Here is a 21,759-nt window from a genome sequence, read left to right as displayed (position 1 = left end):
CCAGTTTTCCCAGGCGGTGAGGGATGTCTTGGAGGCTTCAAGGAAGCCTGCTACTCGTCAATGCTACTCCCAAAAATGGACAAGATTTTCTTCCTGGTGTATTTCCAACTCTAAGGAGCCTCAGCGAGCCTCTCTATCTTCTGTGTTGGACTATCTTCTACACCTGTCTCAGTCTGGTCTCAAGTCGACGTCTATACGAGTCCACCTGAGTGCGATTGCGGCTTTCCATCAGCCTCTACAGGGGAAACCTCTTTCTGCTCATCCTGTGGTTGCCAGATTTATGAAAGGACTTTTTCACGTCAATCCTCCTCTCAAACCGCCTCCAGTGGTTTGGGATCTCAATGTTGTCCTTTCTCGGCTTATGAAACCTCCTTTTGAGCCTTTGAAAACGGCTCCACTAAAGTTTCTCACTTGGAAAGTGGTTTTTCTAGTGGCCCTCACGTCTGCTCGCAGGGTCAGTGAGCTTCAGGCCTTAGTTGCGGATCCAACTTTCACAGTGTTCCATCATGACAAGGTGGTCCTCCGCACTCATCCGAAATTCCTGCCTAAAGTGGTCTCTGATTTTCATCTCAACCAATCCATTGTACTTCCTGTGTTTTTTCCTAAGCCTCATTCTCATCCTGGAGAATCAGCTCTTCATACTCTGGACTGTAAGCGTGCTTTGGCTTTCTACCTGGATCGCACTAAACCACACAGAACTGCTCCTCAACTTTTCGTTTCCTTTGATCCAAACAAGTTGGGATGACCTGTATCGAAGCGCACCATTTCCAACTGGATGGTGGCTTGTATCTCTTTCTGCTATGCCCAGGCTGGGCTACCCCTTCCCTGTAAGGTCACAGTCCATAAGGTCAGAGCAATGGCGGCCTCTGTAGCCTTCCTCAGATCGACACCGATTGAGGAGATTTGTAAGGCTGCCACTTGGTCCTCGGTTCATACATTCACCTCTCATTATTGTCTGGATACTTTCTCCAGACGGGATGGACAGTTTGGCCAAACAGTGTTACAAAATTTATTCTCCTAAGTTGCCAACTTTCCCACCATCCCATTGAGGTTAGCTTGGAGGTCACCCACTAGTGAGAATACCTGCCTACTTGTCCTGGGATAAAGCAATGTTACTTACCGTAACAGTTGTTATCCAGGGACAGCAGGCAGCTATTCTCACGTCCCACCCACCTCCCCTGGGTTGGCTTCTCTGCTAGCTACCTGAACTGAGGAGACACGCCCGGACCATCGGGCGGGAAGGCACTGGCGCATGCGCGGTGCGGGCATCTCGAAACGTCTAAAGTTTCTTCAAGCAAGACATGCTTGTGAGACGTCGGTATCGGGGCTCTGTCGGATGACATCACCCACTAGTGAGAATAGCTGCCTGCTGTCCCTGGATAACAACTGTTACGGTAAGTAACATTGCTTTCCCTGAGCTGCTGCTGAGTTTCTTTCCCACCATTTTCCTCATGGCCTCATAGTTTTCTTTTCTGTAATTGAGTGCTGTCGTTGTGGTTCTCTTCACTTTCGGATCCGTTGGGGGGACTTATGTTTTGGATGGTGATTTTTCAGAGGCACTGGTTGCAGACATGTCTGTTATACATGTTTCATTGGGAAGAGTTGCAGGAGCTCTTACTTCAAGAGGAAGTTAAGGACCCCTCTCAGGTGGTGGACCCTTTCTTAGAGGGACCCAGTCAGCATCACGCTCTTTCCCTATGCATCAGGATATTCGAGATTTAGTACATGCTTAATGGAAAATTTCAGATGCACCTTTTTGTTTGGCGCAGTCCATGACCAGACACTACCCCATTCTGGATGGGAGTAGAGATACTTTTCAGTCTCCTATGGTCGATGCAGTGGTCTTGGCTATTGAGCGCACACATATCATGCCGATGGAAGGCGGCTTGGCTCTGAGAGAGTCTCAGGACCATAAAATGGAAGGCTCTTCTTAAATGCAGTTTTGATGTGGCTGCCCAGGAGGCGATTTTGTGGCGGTCTGGTAGCCTGGGCTTGTTTCTGGTGGTCTGAGAATTCTTGACCACGAGATGGCTGACTGGTCCTTAGTGGATCAGGAAGTAGCTAAGAGTAACATAACATAGCAATCAGCTTGTATACCTCAGGACCTTAAAGTTCTATGCGGTTAACAAAAGATTACAAAATAAGATATACAATTGAATAGAATGAATATTAAATGACCAGGGCTGATTAAAAAGAAACTAAAAAAAAACAGATTGCTGAAATTATGACGATTAAGCTGGGAGCTTCTTATCTCTGATGCCATGTAAGATATTTTGTGTGCCTCAATCAAGTCCATGGCTCTGGGTGTAGCAACCTGCCGTACCCTGTGGCCTTTGGGTTGGTCGGCAGATGCGGCATCTAAGGCTAAGCTCTGTAAATTTCTCTTTCGGAGCTCCTTTCTCTTCGGAGCGGTAAATAGCCTTGTCCCCACAGTAAAGAATCTGCTGCGAGTTGCCTCCCTTTCCACCACTCTTGGTCAGTATCCCTTGTGATTGTGCAGTCTAGCAGCCTCCCCCTCCCTCCCAATCGCCAGCAGCAAACACACCGCCCCAAACAAACCTGCTACTCTCATGGACTGTATCGGCTCCTTCGCACCTTCTGGGGAAGGCCTACTAAGCTTCCTGCAGGCAGGGCTGCTCCAACCAGAACCTTCTTGCCACAGAGTCGAGGAGGATTCGGAAACAAGAAGGTTCCGGTCAGAGCAGCCCTGCCTGCAGGAAACTTGGGCCTGCCCCAGGAAGCACAAAGGGGCCAACCCAGGCAGGGCCGGTGTTGGGGGAGGGCAGAAAGGGCAGCTGCCCTGGGCCATATCCTTCCCTTCACCTTCATTTGCGCTTTTCAGTTTTCTCTCTCCAAACAGCCCGGACACTGCCCCAAAACTTCTGATGTGAGCTGTCCAGGCAGAAACGGGAAGTTGAGTCAGAAGTTTCAGGGCAGCCACATGTGACTTGTGAGAAGGCTGCAGTATCCGGGCCACTCAGATAGAAAACTTTGATTCTGAAGATGTGACAGGGAGGGAGATGGCCCAATGAGGGGAAGAGGTTGAGTAGCAATGAAGGGAAGTGGGAAGAGAGAGAAGGGAGAGGGGAACAGGCACTGAGGGAAAATGAAGAGGGGGGAACAGGCACTGCATGGAAGGAGGGGATAAAGAAAAAAAGACACATGTTGGATTGGGGAAGAGGACAGTGAGATACTGGAAGGGGGTGAGGGAAAGAGGTGGCAAGCAATAGGTAGATGCAATAAAAGGGAAATTGAGGACAGGAAAGTAAGAAAGACGAGGTAGAAAACTGAGAAGGAAGAGCAGAGCAGAAAAGAAAAGGGAGAGGGTAGAGAGATACCAGAGCATTGGGGGAGGGAGAGGAGACAGATCCCAGATCTGAAAGGAGGAGAGATGCTAAAACCACCTGGGGGAGGGAGTGAGATGGAAGGTGGGAAGACGGATGTTAGACATGAGGAGAGCGGAGAGAAGAAGATGGGTGCCAGACCAAGGGTGCGGGGGAGAGGCAGACAGTTTCTGATAGAGGCATAGAAATAGAGCAGATGCCATATGGAAGAGGCAGAGAGAAAGCAGACAGTGGATGGAAGGAAGAGAGTTACGAGAAGATGAAAGCAGAAACCAGACAACAAAGGTAGAAAAATTATATTCATTTTTTTTTTTAAATTTAGGATAAAGGAGTATTGTAGCTGTGTTGATAGATGTTTATAAAATGAAGCCCTGCCAGCTGAAGATCTCTTCCTCTAGTTTATAAAATAACAATTGTACAGTACCGGACTTACACGGTCTGTGTCCCATATATAATGATTTGGTGCTGGATTGGGCTGGGGAGGGCATCAATGGGAACTCCACTAACTTGGAATAGGAGGATGTTACTGGCCAGAATTTATGGTAGATACAAACAGGATGGTTGGATAGGCTGGAGTGAGCTTGGACGGCAGCTTCAGCATTTGGAACCTAGGACAATACCAGGTGGACTGTACAGTCTGACCCAGAAATATCAAAGAAGAAAAGATTTAATTTAATCATGCATTTAATGGGCAGACTGGATGGACCATTCAGGTCTTTATTGGCTGACATTTACGTTAGATTGTGAGCCCACCGGGACAGATAAGGAAAATGCTTGAGTACCCGATTGTAAAATCCGCTTAGATAACCTTGATAGGCGGTATATAAAATCCTAATAATATGTACAGAATATTGTTTCTTTTTGTACTTTAATAAAATAAGTTCAGTATAAAACTATTTCAGGCTTCTGCAGATGGGATCAGATGGTTTATGGGGATGGGGACTGAGCTCACGGGGGCGGAGGCGGGGACAAAATTTTCCCAGTGTCATTCTCAAGTCGCACCACAGAGCAATACAGAGGCATTGTAACATTCTTAGTCTTGTTTACCATCTCTTTTCTTATTCCTAGCATATTGTTTGGTGGTTTGGCCGCCAGCACATATTGGGTGGAAATTTTCAGCATACTGTCTTGTCACCTAGATCTTTTCTTGGGTACTGACCCCCAAGGTGAACCTTAGCATCAGGTAGCTGATTTTGGTTATTCTTCCCAATATGTATCACTATGCATTTGTCTACATTAAATTTCATCTGCCCAGTCCTCCAATTTCCTAAGGTCTGCCTGCAGGTTTTTTTTTAGTCTTCATGCATTTTAACAACATTTAACAATTTAATGTCATCTGCAAATTTAATCACCTCTTTTTCCAATTTCCAGATCATTTATAAATAAGTTAAATAGCACTGGTTCTAGTACAGATCCCTGTACTACACCACTATTTACCCTCCTCCATTGAGAAAAATGGCCATTTAACCCTACCCTCTGTCTTCTGTCATATAAACAATTCCTAATCTACAACTGAACATTGCCTCCTATTCCATAACTCAACTTTCTCAGGAGCCTCTCATGAGGAACTTTGTCAAAAGCTTTCTGAAAATCTAGATACACTAAATCAACTGGCTCGCCCTTTATCCACCTGTTTATTCACACCTTCAAATAAGTCAAGCAAGTCGGTGAGGCAAGACCTCCCTTGGCTGAACTCTGTCCCATTAAATCATGTTTGTCTATGTATGCCACAATTAAAAAAATATATAATTTTCCACTATTTTGCCCGGCACTGAAGTCAGGCTTAGCAGTCTGTAATTTCCCAGAACCCTGGAACCCTTTTTAAAAATCTGCATAACATTGGCCATCCTCCAAACTTCAGGTACTAAAGACAATTTTAGTGATAGGTTGCAGATCAGCAATTTATCCCAGGACAAGCAGGCAGCATATTCTTGACTGATGGGTGACGGCACCGACGGAGCCCCGGTACGGACAATTTTAGAGTGATTGCACTCTAAGAACTTTTAGAAAGTTCTAGCTCGGCCGCACCGCGCACGCGCGAGTGCCTTCCCGCCCGACAGAGGCGCGCGGTCCCTCAGTTTCTTAGTTTCCGCGGAGCTAAGAAGACGCGTTTTCAACGGCTGTTGAAATTTTCTTAACTTGCCTTCCCGCTCGCGTAAACTTTTTGGCTTACATTGCCTTTTTTCTTTCTTTCCATTTTGTTTAAAAAAAAAAAAAAAAAAAAAAAACTTTCATTTTTTTCTTCAGTTTTCGGTTTTCCCCGGCGGGGCCTTCTGCCACCATCGAAGCCTCGGCCTTCGATTTGGCGGAAGCCGTTTTTACTTTCATGCCCCCTCAACCGGGTTTTAAAAAGTGCCAGCGGTGTGCTAGGCCTATATCTCTCACGGACCCACACAACTGGTGTTTACAGTGTTTGGGTCCTGAGCATCAGGCCTCTTCTTGCACCCGCTGTGCTACTTTAAAAAAACGGACATTAAAAAATCGCCAAATTCAGCAGCGATTGTTGTTCGGTGCCGAGATGTCCGACCCCGTTCCTTCGACTCCGGCTTCGGCACCGATTCAGTCGGCACCCTCGTCTTCGACGCCGCGTGATTCCACACCGGCATCTCAACAGTCAGGTAAGCCGGCTAAGAAGCCTTCCCCGCTGGAACGTCTTCCGGCCTCGAGTGCAGTGAGTCCAATCCTGCCGCCTGTAAGACGCCAGCGGAAGCGCTCCGCCCCTATAGAGGTGAGTCCCTCGACATCGGGCTCCTCATCTCCGGGGCGTCGAGCGGCACCGCAGGTACCGCAGAAGAAAAAAGCGGTACCGGTGCCATCCCTCGATGACCGCATTACGGCCATCCTTCAGGTGCAGCTTAAGGAGCAATTAGAACGACTCCTTCCTGCTATCATGACACCGAACCTTCCGGTGCCAGTCCGCACCGAGCCACCGGTACCGGTTGTGGATCAACCCGTATCGATACCGGTTGTGGAACCCGTGTTGCCTGCTTCCACTGTCTCGGTACCGCTTCACCTAACCTCATCGGTATCGATGCCAGTCCTTGCACCGGAGCCGAGAGCTCACCATCAATCGGTGCAGACTTCGGCACCGGTGCGACCGATAACTTCTCCTGACTCGGTATCGATGAGGTCGGGTAAGTCGGTGCGCAAAACCCGACACATGCAAACGTCGACACCTGAGTCTCGGGACCATTCTTCCCATGTCAGAGACCCTGATCTGTGGGGAGACTCAGAGGAACCCTTTCTTTCTGAAGGCGAATGTTCCTCAGAGGAGGAGGATTCGGCTGTCCCTGACCCATCCTCCAAACAGGCCACTTCCTCTTTCTCTAGTTTTTTGAAAGAGATGTGTGAGTCCTTGTCCATTCCTTTGGAGGCTGAATCCAAAAAGTCTAAAGCTTTTTTGGATGCCCTTGATTTTGATCAGCCTCCAAAGGAATTCTTGAAACTCCCCCTTCATGACATCTTGAGGGAAACTTTCTATAAGAATTTAGAGACTCCTTTAACTGTCCCAGGGGCCCCACGTAAACTGGATTCTCTATATAAGGTAATTCCCATTCCTGGGTTCGACAAACCTCAACTTCCACATGAATCCTTATTTGTCGAATCCACCCTTAAAAAGACTTCAGGAGCCAGTGTATATGCATCTGTCCCTCCTGGCAGAGAAGGAAGGGCCATGGATAAATTTGGTAAGAGGCTCTACCAAAATGCTATGTTGGCAAATAGGGCTGGTAATTATGCTTTTCATTTTTCTTTTTATTTAAAGCATCTCCTTACCACCATGGCTTCTTTCGAAAAATATCTTCCTTCACGAAAGCATCCTGCTTTTCACACATGCTTGTCGTCTCTTCTACAATTGCGTAAGTTTATGGTTAGATCCATATATGACACCTTTGAACTAACATCCAGAGCGACAGCAATGTCAGTAGCTATGCGTCGTTTGGCCTGGCTTCGGGTATCCGAGCTTGATGTTAACCATCAAGATCGGTTAGCCAATGCCCCATGCCTAGGGGATGAGCTCTTTGGGGATTCCATGGACTCAACCACACAAAAGCTCTCTGCTCATGAGACGCGCTGGGATACCCTGCTCAAGAATAAAAAGAAGCCTCCTCCGCCAAGACCATATAGGCAGCAATCGGCCTATCAACGCCGCTTCACAGCTCGTCCATTGCCTACCACTGCTCAGCAACCTAGGCGTCAGAGGCAACAACAACGTCAGCCTCCCAGACAACAGCAGCAGCAACAAGCTGTAAAACAACCTCCTCAGCAAAAGTCACAGCCCTTTTGACTTCATTCTCCACAGTATAGCCAGTATCCCTATTCCTGCTCTCCTGCCTCAGCCTATAGGAGGTCGACTTTCTCTGTTCCTCAGCCGGTGGGAAGTAATCACATCGGACCAATGGGTCCTCAACATCATCCGCCACGGCTACTCTCTCAACTTTCAGACTCTTCCACCTCAAAGCCTGCCAAAAGAGTCTGCTTTGAACAGTCCTCAATCGGCCCTCCTTATTCAGGAGGTCCAATCCCTCCTCCTTCTGAACGCTATAGAGGAAGTTCCTCTAGATCAAAAGGGGCAGGGATTCTACTCCCGTTACTTTCTAGTTCCCAAAAAGACAGGAGATCTCAGACCCATCCTAGATCTTCGCGATCTCAACATTCATCTAGTAAAAGAAAAATTCAAGATGCTTTCTTTAGCCATCCTTTATCCCCTTCTAAATCAAAACGACTGGCTATGCTCCCTCGATCTCAAAGAGGCTTACACTCACATACCGATCAATGTAACCTCAAGACCATATCTCCGATTCATGATCAATCATTGTCATTACCAGTACAAGGTGCTGCCCTTCGGTCTTGCCTCATCTCCAAGGGTATTCACCAAATGTCTCATTGTGGTAGCGGCATTTCTACGCTCTCACCACCTGCATGTATTTCCTTACCTGGACGACTGGTTGATCAAAGACACATCCGCTCAAGCAGTCCTTCTGGCCACCAACCAAACCATCCAGTTTCTACAACTTCTGGGATTCGAGATCAATCTACCCAAATCTCATATCATTCCCACTCAGAGACTGCAATTCATTGGAGCGATCCTGGATACACTCCTAATGAGAGCTTTCCTACCATCCAATCGTCTCCAGACTCTTCAGTCTCTATGTCACCAGGTGCTTCCACTGCCGTCCATCTCAGCAAGACAAATGATGGTACTCTTGGGGCACATGGCATCCACAGTTCATGTCACACCTCATGCCCGTCTTCACCTGCGCACTCCTCAATGGACCCTTGCTACCCAGTGGTCCCAAGCGTCGGATCCTTGCTCACGACACATATCTGTGACATCATCTCTTCGTCAGTCTCTTCAATGGTGGTTGGTATCCTCAAATCTATCCAGAGGTCTTCTGTTCCATCAGCCTCCTCATCAACTAGTCATCACCACCGACGCCTCTCTGTACGCATGGGGAGCTCACTTGAACGAGTTCCAGACTCAAGGTCTTTGGTCAGCCCAGGAAAGGAAGCATCAAATCAATTTCCTGGAACTCAGAGCGATGTTTTACGCCCTCAAGGCCTTCCAACACCTTCTCTTTCCTCAGGTCCTTCTGTTGTGCACAGACAATCAGGTTGCGATGTACTACATCAACAAACAGGGTGGGACAGGCTCTCGCCTTTTATGCCAGGAAGCCCAGAAGATCTGGACTTGGGCCATAGATCATCATCTCTTCCTCAAAGCTATTTACATTCAGGGGGCTCAGAATTCTTTAGCGGACAAACTCAGCAGAATTCTCCAACCTCACGAGTGGACACTCGATCCCGTAACTCTGCAGTCTATCTTCGATCAATGGGGCACTCCTCAGATAGACCTCTTTGCAGCTCCTCACAATCATCAGCTGCCCCTATTCTGCTCCAGACTTTACTCTCCGCACCGTCTAACAGCAGATGCTTTTCTCCTCGACTGGTCGAATCTGTTCCTGTACGCCTTCCCTCCTCTGCCTCTCATGTTGAGAACCTTGTTCAAGCTCAAGAGGGAACGAGCCACCATGATTCTGATTGCTCCGAGGTGGCCCAGGCAACATTGGTTCTCCCTTCTACTTCAACTCAGTTCCAGGGAACCTTTTCTTCTTCCTCTGTTTCCTTCTCTGCTTACGCAACAGCAGGGAACCCTTCTGCATCCCAACCTCCAGTCTCTACACCTGACGGCTTGGTATCTCTCGGGCTGAACGCGACTGATACTCTTTTGTCTCAGCCCGTTCGTTCCATTCTGGATGCCTCCAGGAAACCAGCCACTCTACAATGTTACCATCAAAAGTGGACGAGATTTTCTTCCTGGTGTCTTCTTCACCATCTTGATCCCACTTCCCTAGCAGTGGAGACGTTGTTGGATTATTTGCTTTCTTTGTCTGACTCTGGCCTTAAGTCTTCTTCCATCAGGGTCCACCTCAGTGCCATTGCAGCTTTTCATGAGCCAGTCCATGAAAAACTTCTTTCAGCTCATCCCCTGGTGTCCAGGTTCATGCGTGGGCTTTTCAATGTTAAACCACCTCTTAAAGCCCCTCCGGTTATCTGGGATCTCAATGTGGTTCTTTCAGCTTTAATGAAACCTCCATTTGAACCTTTAGCTACTTCTCCTTTCAAGTTTCTCACTTGGAAAGTACTTTTCCTTATTGCTCTTACCTCTGCCAGGAGAGTCAGTGAGCTTCATGCACTGGTTGCAGATCCACCTTTTACGGTTTTTCACCATGACAAGGTGGTTCTGCGTACACATCCAAAGTTTCTCCCCAAGGTTGTTTCTGAATTTCATCTCAACCAATCCATTGTTCTACCGGTTTTCTTTCCAAAACCTCATTCTCATTCTGGGGAACAAGCTCTGCATACTTTGGATTGTAAAAGGGCTCTTGCTTACTATCTGGAGCGTACGAAACCCCACAGATCAGTTCCCCAGCTTTTTCTGTCCTTTGATCCGAATAAATTGGGACGCCCTGTTTCTAAACGTACGTTGTCTAATTGGCTGGCAGCGTGCATTTCATTCTGTTATGCTCAGACCGGACTGACACTGGAAGGTTCTGTCACGGCCCATAGAGTCAGAGCAATGGCAGCATCTGTAGCTTTCCTCCGTTCCACTCCTATTGAGGAAATCTGCAAAGCTGCTACTTGGTCCTCAGTTCACACTTTTACATCTCATTATTGTCTGGATGCATTCTCCAGAAGGGATGGTCACTTCGGCCAATCTGTTTTACAAAATTTGTTTTCTTAATGGCCAACCTTCCCTCCATCCCTCTTTTTGTTAGCTTAGAGGTCACCCATCAGTCAAGAATATGCTGCCTGCTTGTCCTGGGATAAAGCACAGTTACTTACCGTAACAGGTGTTATCCAGGGACAGCAGGCAGATATTCTTGCGTCCCACCCACCTCCCCGGGTTGGCTTCTTAGCTGGCTTATACTAACTGAGGGACCGCGCGCCTCTGTCGGGCGGGAAGGCACTCGCGCGTGCGCGGTGCGGCCGAGCTAGAACTTTCTAAAAGTTCTTAGAGTGCAATCACTCTAAAATTGTCCGTACCGGGGCTCCGTCGGTGCCGTCACCCATCAGTCAAGAATATCTGCCTGCTGTCCCTGGATAACACCTGTTACGGTAAGTAACTGTGCTTTCATGTTTTGAGTTGTAAACCATCTGGTCCAGGGGAGCCTTTGAAAAATTTAACCCCTATGAGTAAGCACTTCTAAATCCCCAAGAGCATATAAGCTCACCAAATGGATAAAACCATCTTAGCAAGCAAAAATAAAGACTTTTTTTTTTTCTTACTACCAGATTGACCAGCTGGCACAACCTATGAAACAGCTGTCTGGGTACATTTGGTCAATTTATCCAGCGTCGGTTTCAAATTTATTTAAGATTTCATATACCGCCCAATCAGCCTTTTAGGCGGTGTACAATGTCCTAAAAACATGAATAGCTGGAATTTGAGTGTTTCGCTATATACACTATACTGTTCTCTCTCATGATTTGTGTTGCCTAATGAAATGCAAATTTCCTTTGCAGCGGAAGTGAAGCGTGTAGGGGACACACTCCTGGGAATGGCCACACAATGTGTGCAGGTGAAGAATGTAGTGAAAACATCCCCCCAGACCCTCTCAAACCTGTGTCTGAAGATCAATGCTAAGCTTGGGGGCATCAACAATGTTCTTGTACCACACCAGAGGTAAGGCTTGACCGGCTGTTCTCTTGTAATAGTCTCCATAGCAAGGCTAGGCATTGACTTGTCTAACTGTTTGGGGAAATGATCTACTGTTTACAAAACTTTGGGGCAATTCAGTTTTTCACGAGGACTTTTCATTCAGCTGCTGTTTCCCAATTACAATGTGACGTATTGCTGCTTTTAAATTTTGGTGGGAGTTGCCAGAGTGCCACTTACTGTGTGGTCTTGTATATGAACGTTGTCGCCTGTAGTGAGATTTAGGCATGAGATACTGACTTTAGTAATACAGCTTTCTTTAAGGAAAGATCAGCCTTTAGGGGGATAACATGAAGCACCATTTTTTTTTTCCTGCATACTCTTACAAAATTGCTTTAGGGGTATAAGGTGTAAAGTTTGGCAAATGGAATGCATGCCTATTTTTAAACAATCTGCATGTTGCTGTTCTGGGAGTATAAGCAGCATGATGTGCCTGAATATTATAAAATGCACCATCTGCACTGCGTTTGTCTGGTTCTGGTGCACAAGGTTTGTGTAAGTGGTGGGGTTTTTTATATATAATAAAATACTGGACATCAACCTGGCTGCCCTGTTATAAAATTACTACCCTCCCTCCCCCATGTCAACTGCTACTCTAAGGTTACTTTTAAGTAAGGGTTTGGCATTGAAGATGTTGGGAGTCCGCCTCTTCCTGACTTTCAGATCATTCTTGATCCTAAAATGGACCATTTGGTGACTTGTAACAACTTGATGCTTGAGCTGTCTAAGGCACAAACTGGACTAGGTTAGGTAAGAGTCCACAGAGGTCTTATGCAGGTTTGAAAAATGTATTTTCAACATCAGAACAAAGAATTTGTTTTCCTCTTGTACTTCAGTGTGGAAGATGCACTTGTATCCACTTATTCTTATGGTTCGCCCCCCCCCCCCCTCTTTTCTTGCACACAGGCCTTCTGTGTTCCAGCAGCCAGTGATCTTCCTGGGAGCAGATGTCACTCACCCACCTGCAGGTGATGGGAAGAAGCCGTCCATTGCAGCTGTGGTAGGTAGCATGGATGGACACCCAAGTCGCTATTGTGCCACAGTGCGGGTGCAGACATCAAGGCAGGACACTACCCAGGAACTCCTGTACAGCCAGGAAGTTATCCAGGACCTTACCAACATGGTACGAGAGCTGCTGATCCAGTTCTACAAGTCCACACGCTTCAAGCCCACACGCATCATCTACTATAGAGGTGGGGTGTCAGAGGGCCAGATGAAGCAGGTAGGTACCATTTCAAACTACAGTGGTACCTCAGAATCAGAACTTAATCCGTTCCAGAACCCCATTCAAGTTCCAAGACAATTTTTTCCATTGAAAATAATAGAAACTGGATTAATCCGTTCCTTGGTCCCACAAACTCAGCAAGATCGGCAACTGCAAGCGGTGCTCAGCCCAAAGCTTCCCTCTGACGCAAACCGCCCAGGCGGAAACAGGAAGCTGCTTCAGAGGGGAAGCTTTGGGCTGAGCAACTCTTGCCGTTCTTGTACGTTCAGATTCCGGGGCAAAATTTAATTTAAAAAATAGTTCAGATTCCAAGTTGTTCACATTCTGGGGCGTTCAGATTTCGAGGTACCACTGTAATCTGTCATTTACTGTAGCATTAAAAAGCAGTGTGGGCCAGCAAATGTATAGTAATTTTCAGCTAAACAGATGTTGTAATTATACTTTCTAGGTAGCTTGGCCTGAATTAATGGCAATTCGGAAAGCCTGTATCAGTTTGGAGGAAGATTACAGACCAGGAATAACTTATATTGTTGTACAGAAAAGACATCACACCAGACTCTTTTGTGCTGACAAAACAGAGAGGGTAAGAATTTGCTGTGGCTAATCAGAAACTAGAATCTGAGCACATGGACTGTCCCAATGGAGCATCAATTCACAAGAGCAGTTAAAGAATTTCAAGTTTCATTTTATTATGGTTTACAATGTTAAAACAAAACTTAAAACCAAGGGAAAACACATGTGAATTTGAATTATCACGACATGGTACAAGAGGAAAAAAGGGGAAGGTTTACAATTTAGAAAATAAAAATTTCCAAAGGGCCCAGCATGAACCCTCCAATGCTGTAATACCTGTGTTAGAAAAGAGAAGTGGGGGGACAAGCTGATTCAGATTGGCAGAAAGTTCTGCTATAAACCTGAAGGAAAGAATGGCAGCCGGAGTCTGAAGTAACTTTTTCCTATGTTTAAATATGCAGGTGGGAAAGAGTGGGAATGTACCTGCAGGGACCACAGTGGACAGCACAATCACCCATCCATCGGAGTTTGACTTTTACCTTTGCAGCCATGCGGGCATTCAGGTAATGTGCAGAGTGGAAAAGGTAGGCTTGGTGCAGCCATCCAAGCATTCGAAGAGGTAGAGAAGGCAATTCTCTTTTGGCTTTGGAGAGAGTGCGCTACCCTCTGCTGGGGTGCATCACCTGGCTAAGTGCATTTTAATTAAGCAGCCTCTTAACCCGAGAAACATCAAATCTCTCCACACAGGGGACCAGCCGGCCCTCTCACTATCAGGTCTTATGGGATGACAACTGTTTCACAGCAGATGAGCTCCAGTTGCTGACTTACCAGTTGTGTCACACGTATGTGCGTTGTACACGCTCTGTTTCCATCCCAGCCCCTGCATATTATGCCAGACTAGTGGCCTTCAGAGCTCGCTATCATTTGGTGGACAAAGATCATGATAGGTAAGACTTGGGCTCATCCTGCTTATTCTTCCTTTTAGTTTATCACGCTTTTTTGCCAGTCCTCAACATTTTTAAACATTAGGGATGTCATCTCGAGTTTAGATTGACTTATTCTGAAACTAGAGGAGAAGAGATGCACCCATTGCCAGGAACTAGAGAGACCTGAACTGATTTGGCAGCATTTAAGATGTAGGCATTGAGGTCAATAAGAATGTGTACCTTAGTGTTTTTGTATACTTGCACAAAGCTGCTAATTCTCATTGGGAAGCATGTCTGAACACCTGAAGAACAAAATTAACAAATGTAAACCCTGCTAGATCCCACAATCACTGTTCCAGCTGGAAGAAGGTGCCAATGGCCTTATTTTTTGTTGTTTTTTTTTCTCTTCTAGTGCTGAAGGTAGCCACGTGTCTGGCCAGAGCAATGGTCGGGACCCTCAAGCTCTCGCTAAGGCTGTGCAGATCCACCATGACACCCAGCACACTATGTATTTTGCCTGAGACAGCTGCAAAGAGTAGACTGGCATAGACAAACAAAAGGGTGGCATTTTTGCACCCTGCAGGCCTGAATTTGTACATTCTTTGGAAAGAAATGTTACTTGGGGCCGAGTCTCATCAATGTTCTACCAGCAGTTCTTAGACAGTGGGTCTGAACCTACACATCTGTCTTTTAACTTTAAATGAGCCATTTTATTTTCTGTTCTGTAATACAGAATTGTAAAGACTGACTTCCTGGTGGTGCAACCGAATTTTTACCTCAAAATGCAAAGGCTGATCATACTAACCAGGACAGCTGGCAGGATTTGTTCTGTTAGCTGCGTTTGTATTTTTCCCCTGCTCTCCAGATCCTTCAGGAAGACGCTAGTGTCCTGAAAATATACATAAATAGAAATCCATGTGTTCTATCAGTGTGAAGTTATAGTTTTAACAGAGGTTTTAGACTTTTACTGTAAATATCTTCCACAGCTAACTCTTTCCAAGCTCTTGCAGCCATTCTGGATGTCTGCAGACTTGTGCAGCTGTGATTAGACTGTGATGTGATTGCACTAAACTGCAGATTCTTAAAGGGTTTTAAATAGGTTTTTATTCCTTTTTTTTTCTGTTTAATTGTGTATAACACAAACTGCTTACTGATGACACAGGTTTTTAAAATTCTCATAGCCAGAGTAATACTGCCATGATTATCAAAAAAAGGAAATTCCTCCTGTTCTATAGAACAAAATGGACTTGACATTTTCCAAACTTAGAAGATAAATTATTTTGCCCATTGAATGCTGCTGTGATTTGATAATCTAATGAAATTTAAACTTATAAGAGTTTAATATTGTGGCTTTGAGCAATAAAAGCATCTGAGGTTGAAAGATGTATTGATACTTAGTGAGAATTTAACATAGGATGAAAAACATACCCATCATTCATATATATATATATGCTTTGTGATAATAGTAATCTTTAAATCTTGTACCAGCATTTTGATAAAACTGCAATTGTTCTGGGAATATGGGTTATTCACGCAATTAACTGAAGAACGTTAGAGGCAGATCTGTCTCAGCTACGTGTATAAGTATCTATTGAAGGTTTGGGCTTTTAAAAACAAAGGGAAGTTTCGAGATGCCTAATCTAGTGCACTGAGACTGGATTTTGTAGTGTTTAACACACAGGCTTTAATCCATGGTCCTTAAATCTTAGTCACTTTCACTGTCTTTGGCAATCGTTTTAGTAATCGGATCTTATTATCCACGCCTCTCAGGAGTTGGGGAGGCAAGGGAATTTCCTTCAAATTCCACAGCAGATCTAAAGCTTGGATAATGTTTAAAACAACAACAAAAAAAAAAAACCCAACAAAAACTGTCTTTAGTTTACTACCATCAAGTCACTCAGCAATATTAGGAACCTCCGTTCCCTAGCAATCTGTTGTAAGAATTCAAAACGTTTGAATATGCAGAGGATTAAGATTCCAGTGAGATGCTATGAGCTCCTTGTGTAAAGTAAAACTATCAAGAGCAGCACATTTCAAAGAATTGATACTCGAGTTTTTCTCGTTTGTTCTTGATGGAAGGGAATTTGTGTGCTTTTAAAGTAAGCAATGGCTTTTTCTTTCTGTAGATTGTACAAGTCAAAAGACAAATTTTATATATACCTCATTTTGGGTAGTTGAGATCTGGATGTCTGGTAGAGCTACTTGTGCTGCTTGTATTAAGTATTTGTTCAGGGATAAAACTTCAAAGGAACCAATTTTTTTAAGTTAACTTTGCCTGGGACTAACCTGAGGTTGTAGAACTTGAATTTTGAATCACTGTCCTAGTGGTTTCACTGGGCAAAATGCAGTGTCACATAGGAAGTAAGTGCCACCCTGATTTATTCATGGTATGTTCTTTTAACCAGTGGATGGCTACTTGCTCAGTGCCAAGAGCTTCTAAATGTAGTTTATCAGCAGACATCTGCATTTTAGCTGCTCACTGTCTGCCTGTACAGACTATGAGGGAAAGCAAAGCAGGCATTTTCCAAGTATGTCTACACTGGATAGGGGTATCTGTTTCCTAGGTGTTCAGTACTCTGAGGGCTCAGCTTGAGAAAAGCAGGATTGAAGAGATGAGCAAAACTAGGAGTGTGGAATCCTGGAATTGAGGAGAGGTGTGACTTATATACTGTTAAATTTTCAAGCTTGACTTCAGAAGCTGTTGAGTTAGTGATGGAATAGTATATCCCTTTTCCAGGCTGTCTGGAATCACGCATGTGTCAATCATTGGGATGATGTGCATTGTGTAGGATTAGATGTCCGTCTTTTTTATTTTATTTTTTTAGTATTAAAAAAGGGTCAGGTAATGTTTAAAATTTTGTGATTCAAGATCTTATATGTAGCAAAAAGTTGGCGAGTGTATCCTCTTAAATGCTCTCTGATCATAAGGGGAAGTAGTTTCAAGGATGTCCTAAAACTCCAGGTCTTTCTTTCCTTTGTCAATAGTGGGGAACAAGTTCTGGATAAGCTTCAAAATTAACTTTTTATATCTTGGACAGACCTTTTTAAAATTAGAGTAATTTAAATTTAACACGTGTAGCTACAGCCAAAGGATATATAATATATTTATGGCAGAGAACGCTGGAACTACCAGTAGGGACATACCTTTTGCTATTCTTTGTTGCGTCCTTTTTGGCATATAGGTTAACATGGTTCATACTGAGGAAGGCTTCTGTATTGTTTCCAAATAGATGAGGAGGAAATTGATGGATTCTGAAGGACATAATTAAAAATAGGTAAAACCTCAAGCCTGTAAACGATCACAGAAATTGCAAACAGGGCTGTGGAGTTAATAAAAATATACACACTCAGCTTCAAAATAAAAACAATGTTAAACATTGGATTATCTAGTAAATATATAAGTTTATATTTACTGGTATTTTAAACCCAGAGCAAAATTTAAAGCCTAATATCAGGAGTCAGTCAGACAACAGTAGAAAAATAGGAGTCTGCCAAAGGATTGGTGTACTTATTTCATAGCCCTGGTTGCAAACTCCTTTTGGTTTTCCTTTTAAAGTGGAGGGTGCTCTTCCTGCCTCAAAACCTGCCAGTTTTAACAGGGTTATTCAGGAGGCAAATTGTGTTCTAAGGCATAATTTCTTCAAAAAATCTTGCTATGCACACCAGACTGTTGGTGGAGAGGGGGGATAGGTGAAAAATTCCCCAGACCCCTTTTGCTTTAATGAACATCTTGGGAGTCGTTTTAAGTTAACACATTTTAACAGCATTAAAATGTTCTCTAATGGTCACAATGTCTTTATTGATGTTAATCACATAAGATATTATGATCATTTGTTGGATTCAACATCTCCAGTGCTTCTTTTGTTTGCTCTACTGTAGTTCAAGGTTTGGAATCTTCTTTCCCTCTATATACCCTCAGGGCATATAAAATCGCCCTATGGTAGATTGTGTTTGTAAATTACACCCCCTCCCATGTTTTTAGCCAGTGGTCTCCTATGTTGGACAGAAGCATTAAGATGTTTTGCAGGTTATTGGAAGAAGATGAGGACTGAAGACAATACACACCTTTCGCTCTTTAACTAAAGCACCTTTCCTTGACCAGTTGGGTTGTATTAGTGTCTGAAATAGCAAGAAGCTTCTTCCAGTAAAGATCAGCTCTCCAGTCTGGCACTCTACTTGTATATACCTGTTCCAGAGGCTACAATGCTGCTTTCATTTTCAGAAAGCGCTGAGGGCATGTTTCAATGCAGTTTGAATGTCGGATGGGTTTTTGTTTTGAGGATAAGATCTTGTGATACCACTTTTTATTCTACCTTTTTCCTATCTATTTCCATAGTAATTGCTATGTTTAGAAGGTCAGAGTTATGGGTGTCAAAAGTAAAAATGCATTTGTTTTGATGTAACTTTTTGTTAGTTCCTATATTGTCGCTACCTGTGTAATGTTTATAAATGGTATTTTATTAACTATGGACTGGACACATGTCTAGAGCAATACGAGGTACACATTTCCTTTTCCCCTCAACTTCCCCAGCACTTTTCTAAGCTATTTGAAGATAATTTAGCACCCTAATGTTGATGGGATGAGATGCTGATTGTAAATTTTTTTTTTATGTGTGTTTACCTTTAGCCTGCAGGGAATAGTGTTCATGTAAAAAATAAAAATAAATGCAACATTGACATTATGAAAGCATTTTGGGTATTTTTTTGTTCCATAGAATAGTGTACCATGCTAATTGAATAGGGCATGAAGGATGACTTGGTGGTAGTGGAAGGATAAACTGATCTACTGAGCACAAGCCTTTGATCTGCAAATGAAACACTTGTAATGTTATGCCCATGATAGAATGGTCTGAATGGTGCAGAGTAGTAATGTATATGAGACTTCTTTTCAATCGCTAGACTATTTGAATTCCTAATGAATACCACTAGCCTTTGAACGTTTGGGTCTGACTGCTCTAAGTACACCTACCATAGAGGTATGACTGATCTGAAGAGCACACTTTGTGCACCCAGAAAAAGGTTAGAGCAGTGTGTCTCCAGGAGTCTGCTGAGAAATTCAGCCAGTCAGGTTTGTAGAAGATCTTAGAGATACTGTATAGACTTAAATATAAGTTGATCCGAATATGTCAAGACCCCATCTCCCCCCCCCCCCCCCAAAAAAAAAAGAAGAAAATGGTTGACTCAAATATAAGTTGGGCGGCTTAATATTCAAGTGCCCTGCCCTGTCTGGCACTGCACCAAGCACTCTTCCCTCTCCTGTCAGGCATTGCACCTAGCCCCCTTCCTTCCTTCCCCTGTCGGGCATTGCATCCAGTGGCTTCTGTAATGGCTCCTGCGAATTCTCATGAGAATTCATGGGAGCCATTAAGGAAGCCGCTCAGCACTGAGCAGCAGCGCAAAATTGCACGCCTGCTCATGCTTCTTCTCAGCGGCCGAAGTCGCTCACAGGCAGCCAGTTCACAGCAGGGCAGAAACTTGGAAAGTTCGCTCCTGCCCGCTTCACCTCAACTGACGATCATCAGTAGAGGTATGAGCCTGAGGCTAGGACAGGTAGGGCGGCAGCGGCCTGCAATAATTTTGGAAGGGGGGTAGAGGTGGTAACCTGAATATAAACCAGGACCCCCATTTCTGGGCCAATTTTTTGGCCCAAAAATCCCGGTTTATATTAGAGCAGTGGTCTCAAACTCGTGGCCCGGGGGCCACATGCGGCCCACCAGGTATTATTTTGAGGCCCTCGGTATGTTTATTATAATCACAAAAGTAAAATAAAACAGTTTCTTGATCATGTGTCTTTTTAGCTATAAGTGACAATATTATTATTAAGACTTAGCAAACGGAAAGATTTATAAATTATAAAGAGTTTTACCTCATGCAAAATTGTCATTTCTTTAATAAGATATTAACTATTTTTTCTGAGGCCCTCCAAGTACCTACAAATCCCAAAATGTGGCCCTTCAAAGGGTTTGAGTTTGAGACCACTGTATTAGAGTGTATATGGTACCTACACACTCGGTATGAATATCCAAAAACCTCACACACTAGGTATGTCCCAGTGATTGAGTTGAAAATCAGAGCTATGCCTATTAGGACACGTCTTTCACAGTGTCCTCATGAAAATGTGAAGAAAAGTAAGAACATCTAGCCCAGTATCCTCTTTCCAATCCGGGTAACAGGTACCTGACAAACCCAAATAGTAGTAACAGCCATGCTACCAATCCAGGTCAAGCAGTGGCTTACCTCATTTCTGTCTCAACAGCAGACTATGGACTTTCCTCCAGGAACTTGTCCAAACCTTGTTTAAACCCATCTATGTTGACCACTTTTAGGCATGGTTAGAAGCATTTTAGAAATGACTTCAGTCCATTAACTTTTGAGCCTAAAGTACATGAAGAAATGACAAGGATACTGTTACATGCAGCCAGTCTGTTTTAGAAGCATAAAAATGTCTAAAATATCAATAGCGCTAAAGTGGGCACAGAACCTCTTGTTCTGAAATGTCAACATCCACATTTTATATGGTGGACCATAAATGTTAAGTGTCATACTTAATTTTGTTTGTTAAATACTCATAATGAATAATATTCTACACATACTAAGGAGGCGATTTTGTGACGGACGGTATTAATACAGTCAGTCCCCAAGTTAGACACCCGACCTTAAGAATAACTCCTACTTAAGAACACGGTTGTGGCTTCATTTGATTTCACTGAGCAGTATTTCCAGTGGCAGAGACTCCTACACTTCTCCTGCAGCAGATTCAGGAATGATGGGTGGCCACATTAAGAACAGTGTGTGGTTGTGCATACTGTACCTTAGAGCAGTGGTTTCCAACCCTGTCCTGAAGGACTACCAGCCAGTCAGGTTTTCAGGATAGCCCTAATGAATATGCATGGAACAGATTTGCATGCCTGCTACCTCCATGATGTGCAAATCTCTCTTATGCATATTCATTAGGGCTTTCCCGTAAACCTGACAGGACAGGGTTGGGAACAAATGTCTTAGAGGGAACACTGGTAGGAACAGTTGGCCCTTTTGTCTGCTGGGAGCAGAGGTAAACAGCAAGAATCTTAAAATCTACAAGTTCTGAGTTACATACAAATTAGAGAATGACTTGGTTTCAGGTTTATTTAAAAATTTGATATACCGCCTTATCAAAATTCAAAGCAGTTTTACATAATATATAAAAACAAAGAGTTGAAAGGCATAAGTTAAAAACAAATTATAATTATTAAAACAGACAATCAAACACACAGACGAACATTAACTTACCGAAACAAAATGAAAAAGGGTAGAAATACATTTGTGTAATGAAAAAGAGAGGGAGAAGGATCAAAACAAAAGGGGAGGGGAACAAAAAATAAATAATCTAGCACTTTGTAGAAAAGATTAAAATGAATAAGAAAAAGCAAGGAGCAAAATTCCATTACAATCCTTAAAATGACTATTATACTCCAAATGTGTCTTTAAAAAGAAAGGCCTTCAAGCTACTTTTAAATTTATCAAGTGATGAAATTTCTCTTATATAATTTGGTG

General features: G+C 43.9%; 1 protein-coding gene across 3 annotated transcripts in view; it reads left to right on the top strand.

Moving 5' to 3' along the window:
- Window positions 1-18,908, top strand: part of LOC117365070 (protein argonaute-4) — an 85,925-nt gene extending 67,017 nt beyond the window's left edge. For all 3 annotated transcript variants that reach the window (XM_033954983.1, XM_033954984.1, XM_033954985.1), the window contains 6 exons: window positions 11,370-11,529; window positions 12,469-12,784; window positions 13,236-13,370; window positions 13,762-13,863; window positions 14,048-14,247; window positions 14,639-18,908. In XM_033954983.1, the coding sequence (XP_033810874.1) occupies window positions 11,370-11,529; window positions 12,469-12,784; window positions 13,236-13,370; window positions 13,762-13,863; window positions 14,048-14,247; window positions 14,639-14,747 (1,022 nt within the window). In that variant the 3' untranslated portion in view covers window positions 14,748-18,908. The remainder of the gene's footprint in view (window positions 1-11,369; window positions 11,530-12,468; window positions 12,785-13,235; window positions 13,371-13,761; window positions 13,864-14,047; window positions 14,248-14,638) is intronic.
- The last annotated feature ends 2,851 nt before the right edge of the window (window positions 18,909-21,759 follow it).

This window comes from Geotrypetes seraphini, chromosome 8, assembly GCF_902459505.1.
Source record: "Geotrypetes seraphini chromosome 8, aGeoSer1.1, whole genome shotgun sequence".
Lineage (NCBI taxonomy): Eukaryota > Metazoa > Chordata > Amphibia > Gymnophiona > Dermophiidae > Geotrypetes > Geotrypetes seraphini.
The sequence above is the reverse complement of the archived record's forward strand: the minus strand, read 5'-3'. Positions and strand labels throughout refer to the sequence as shown.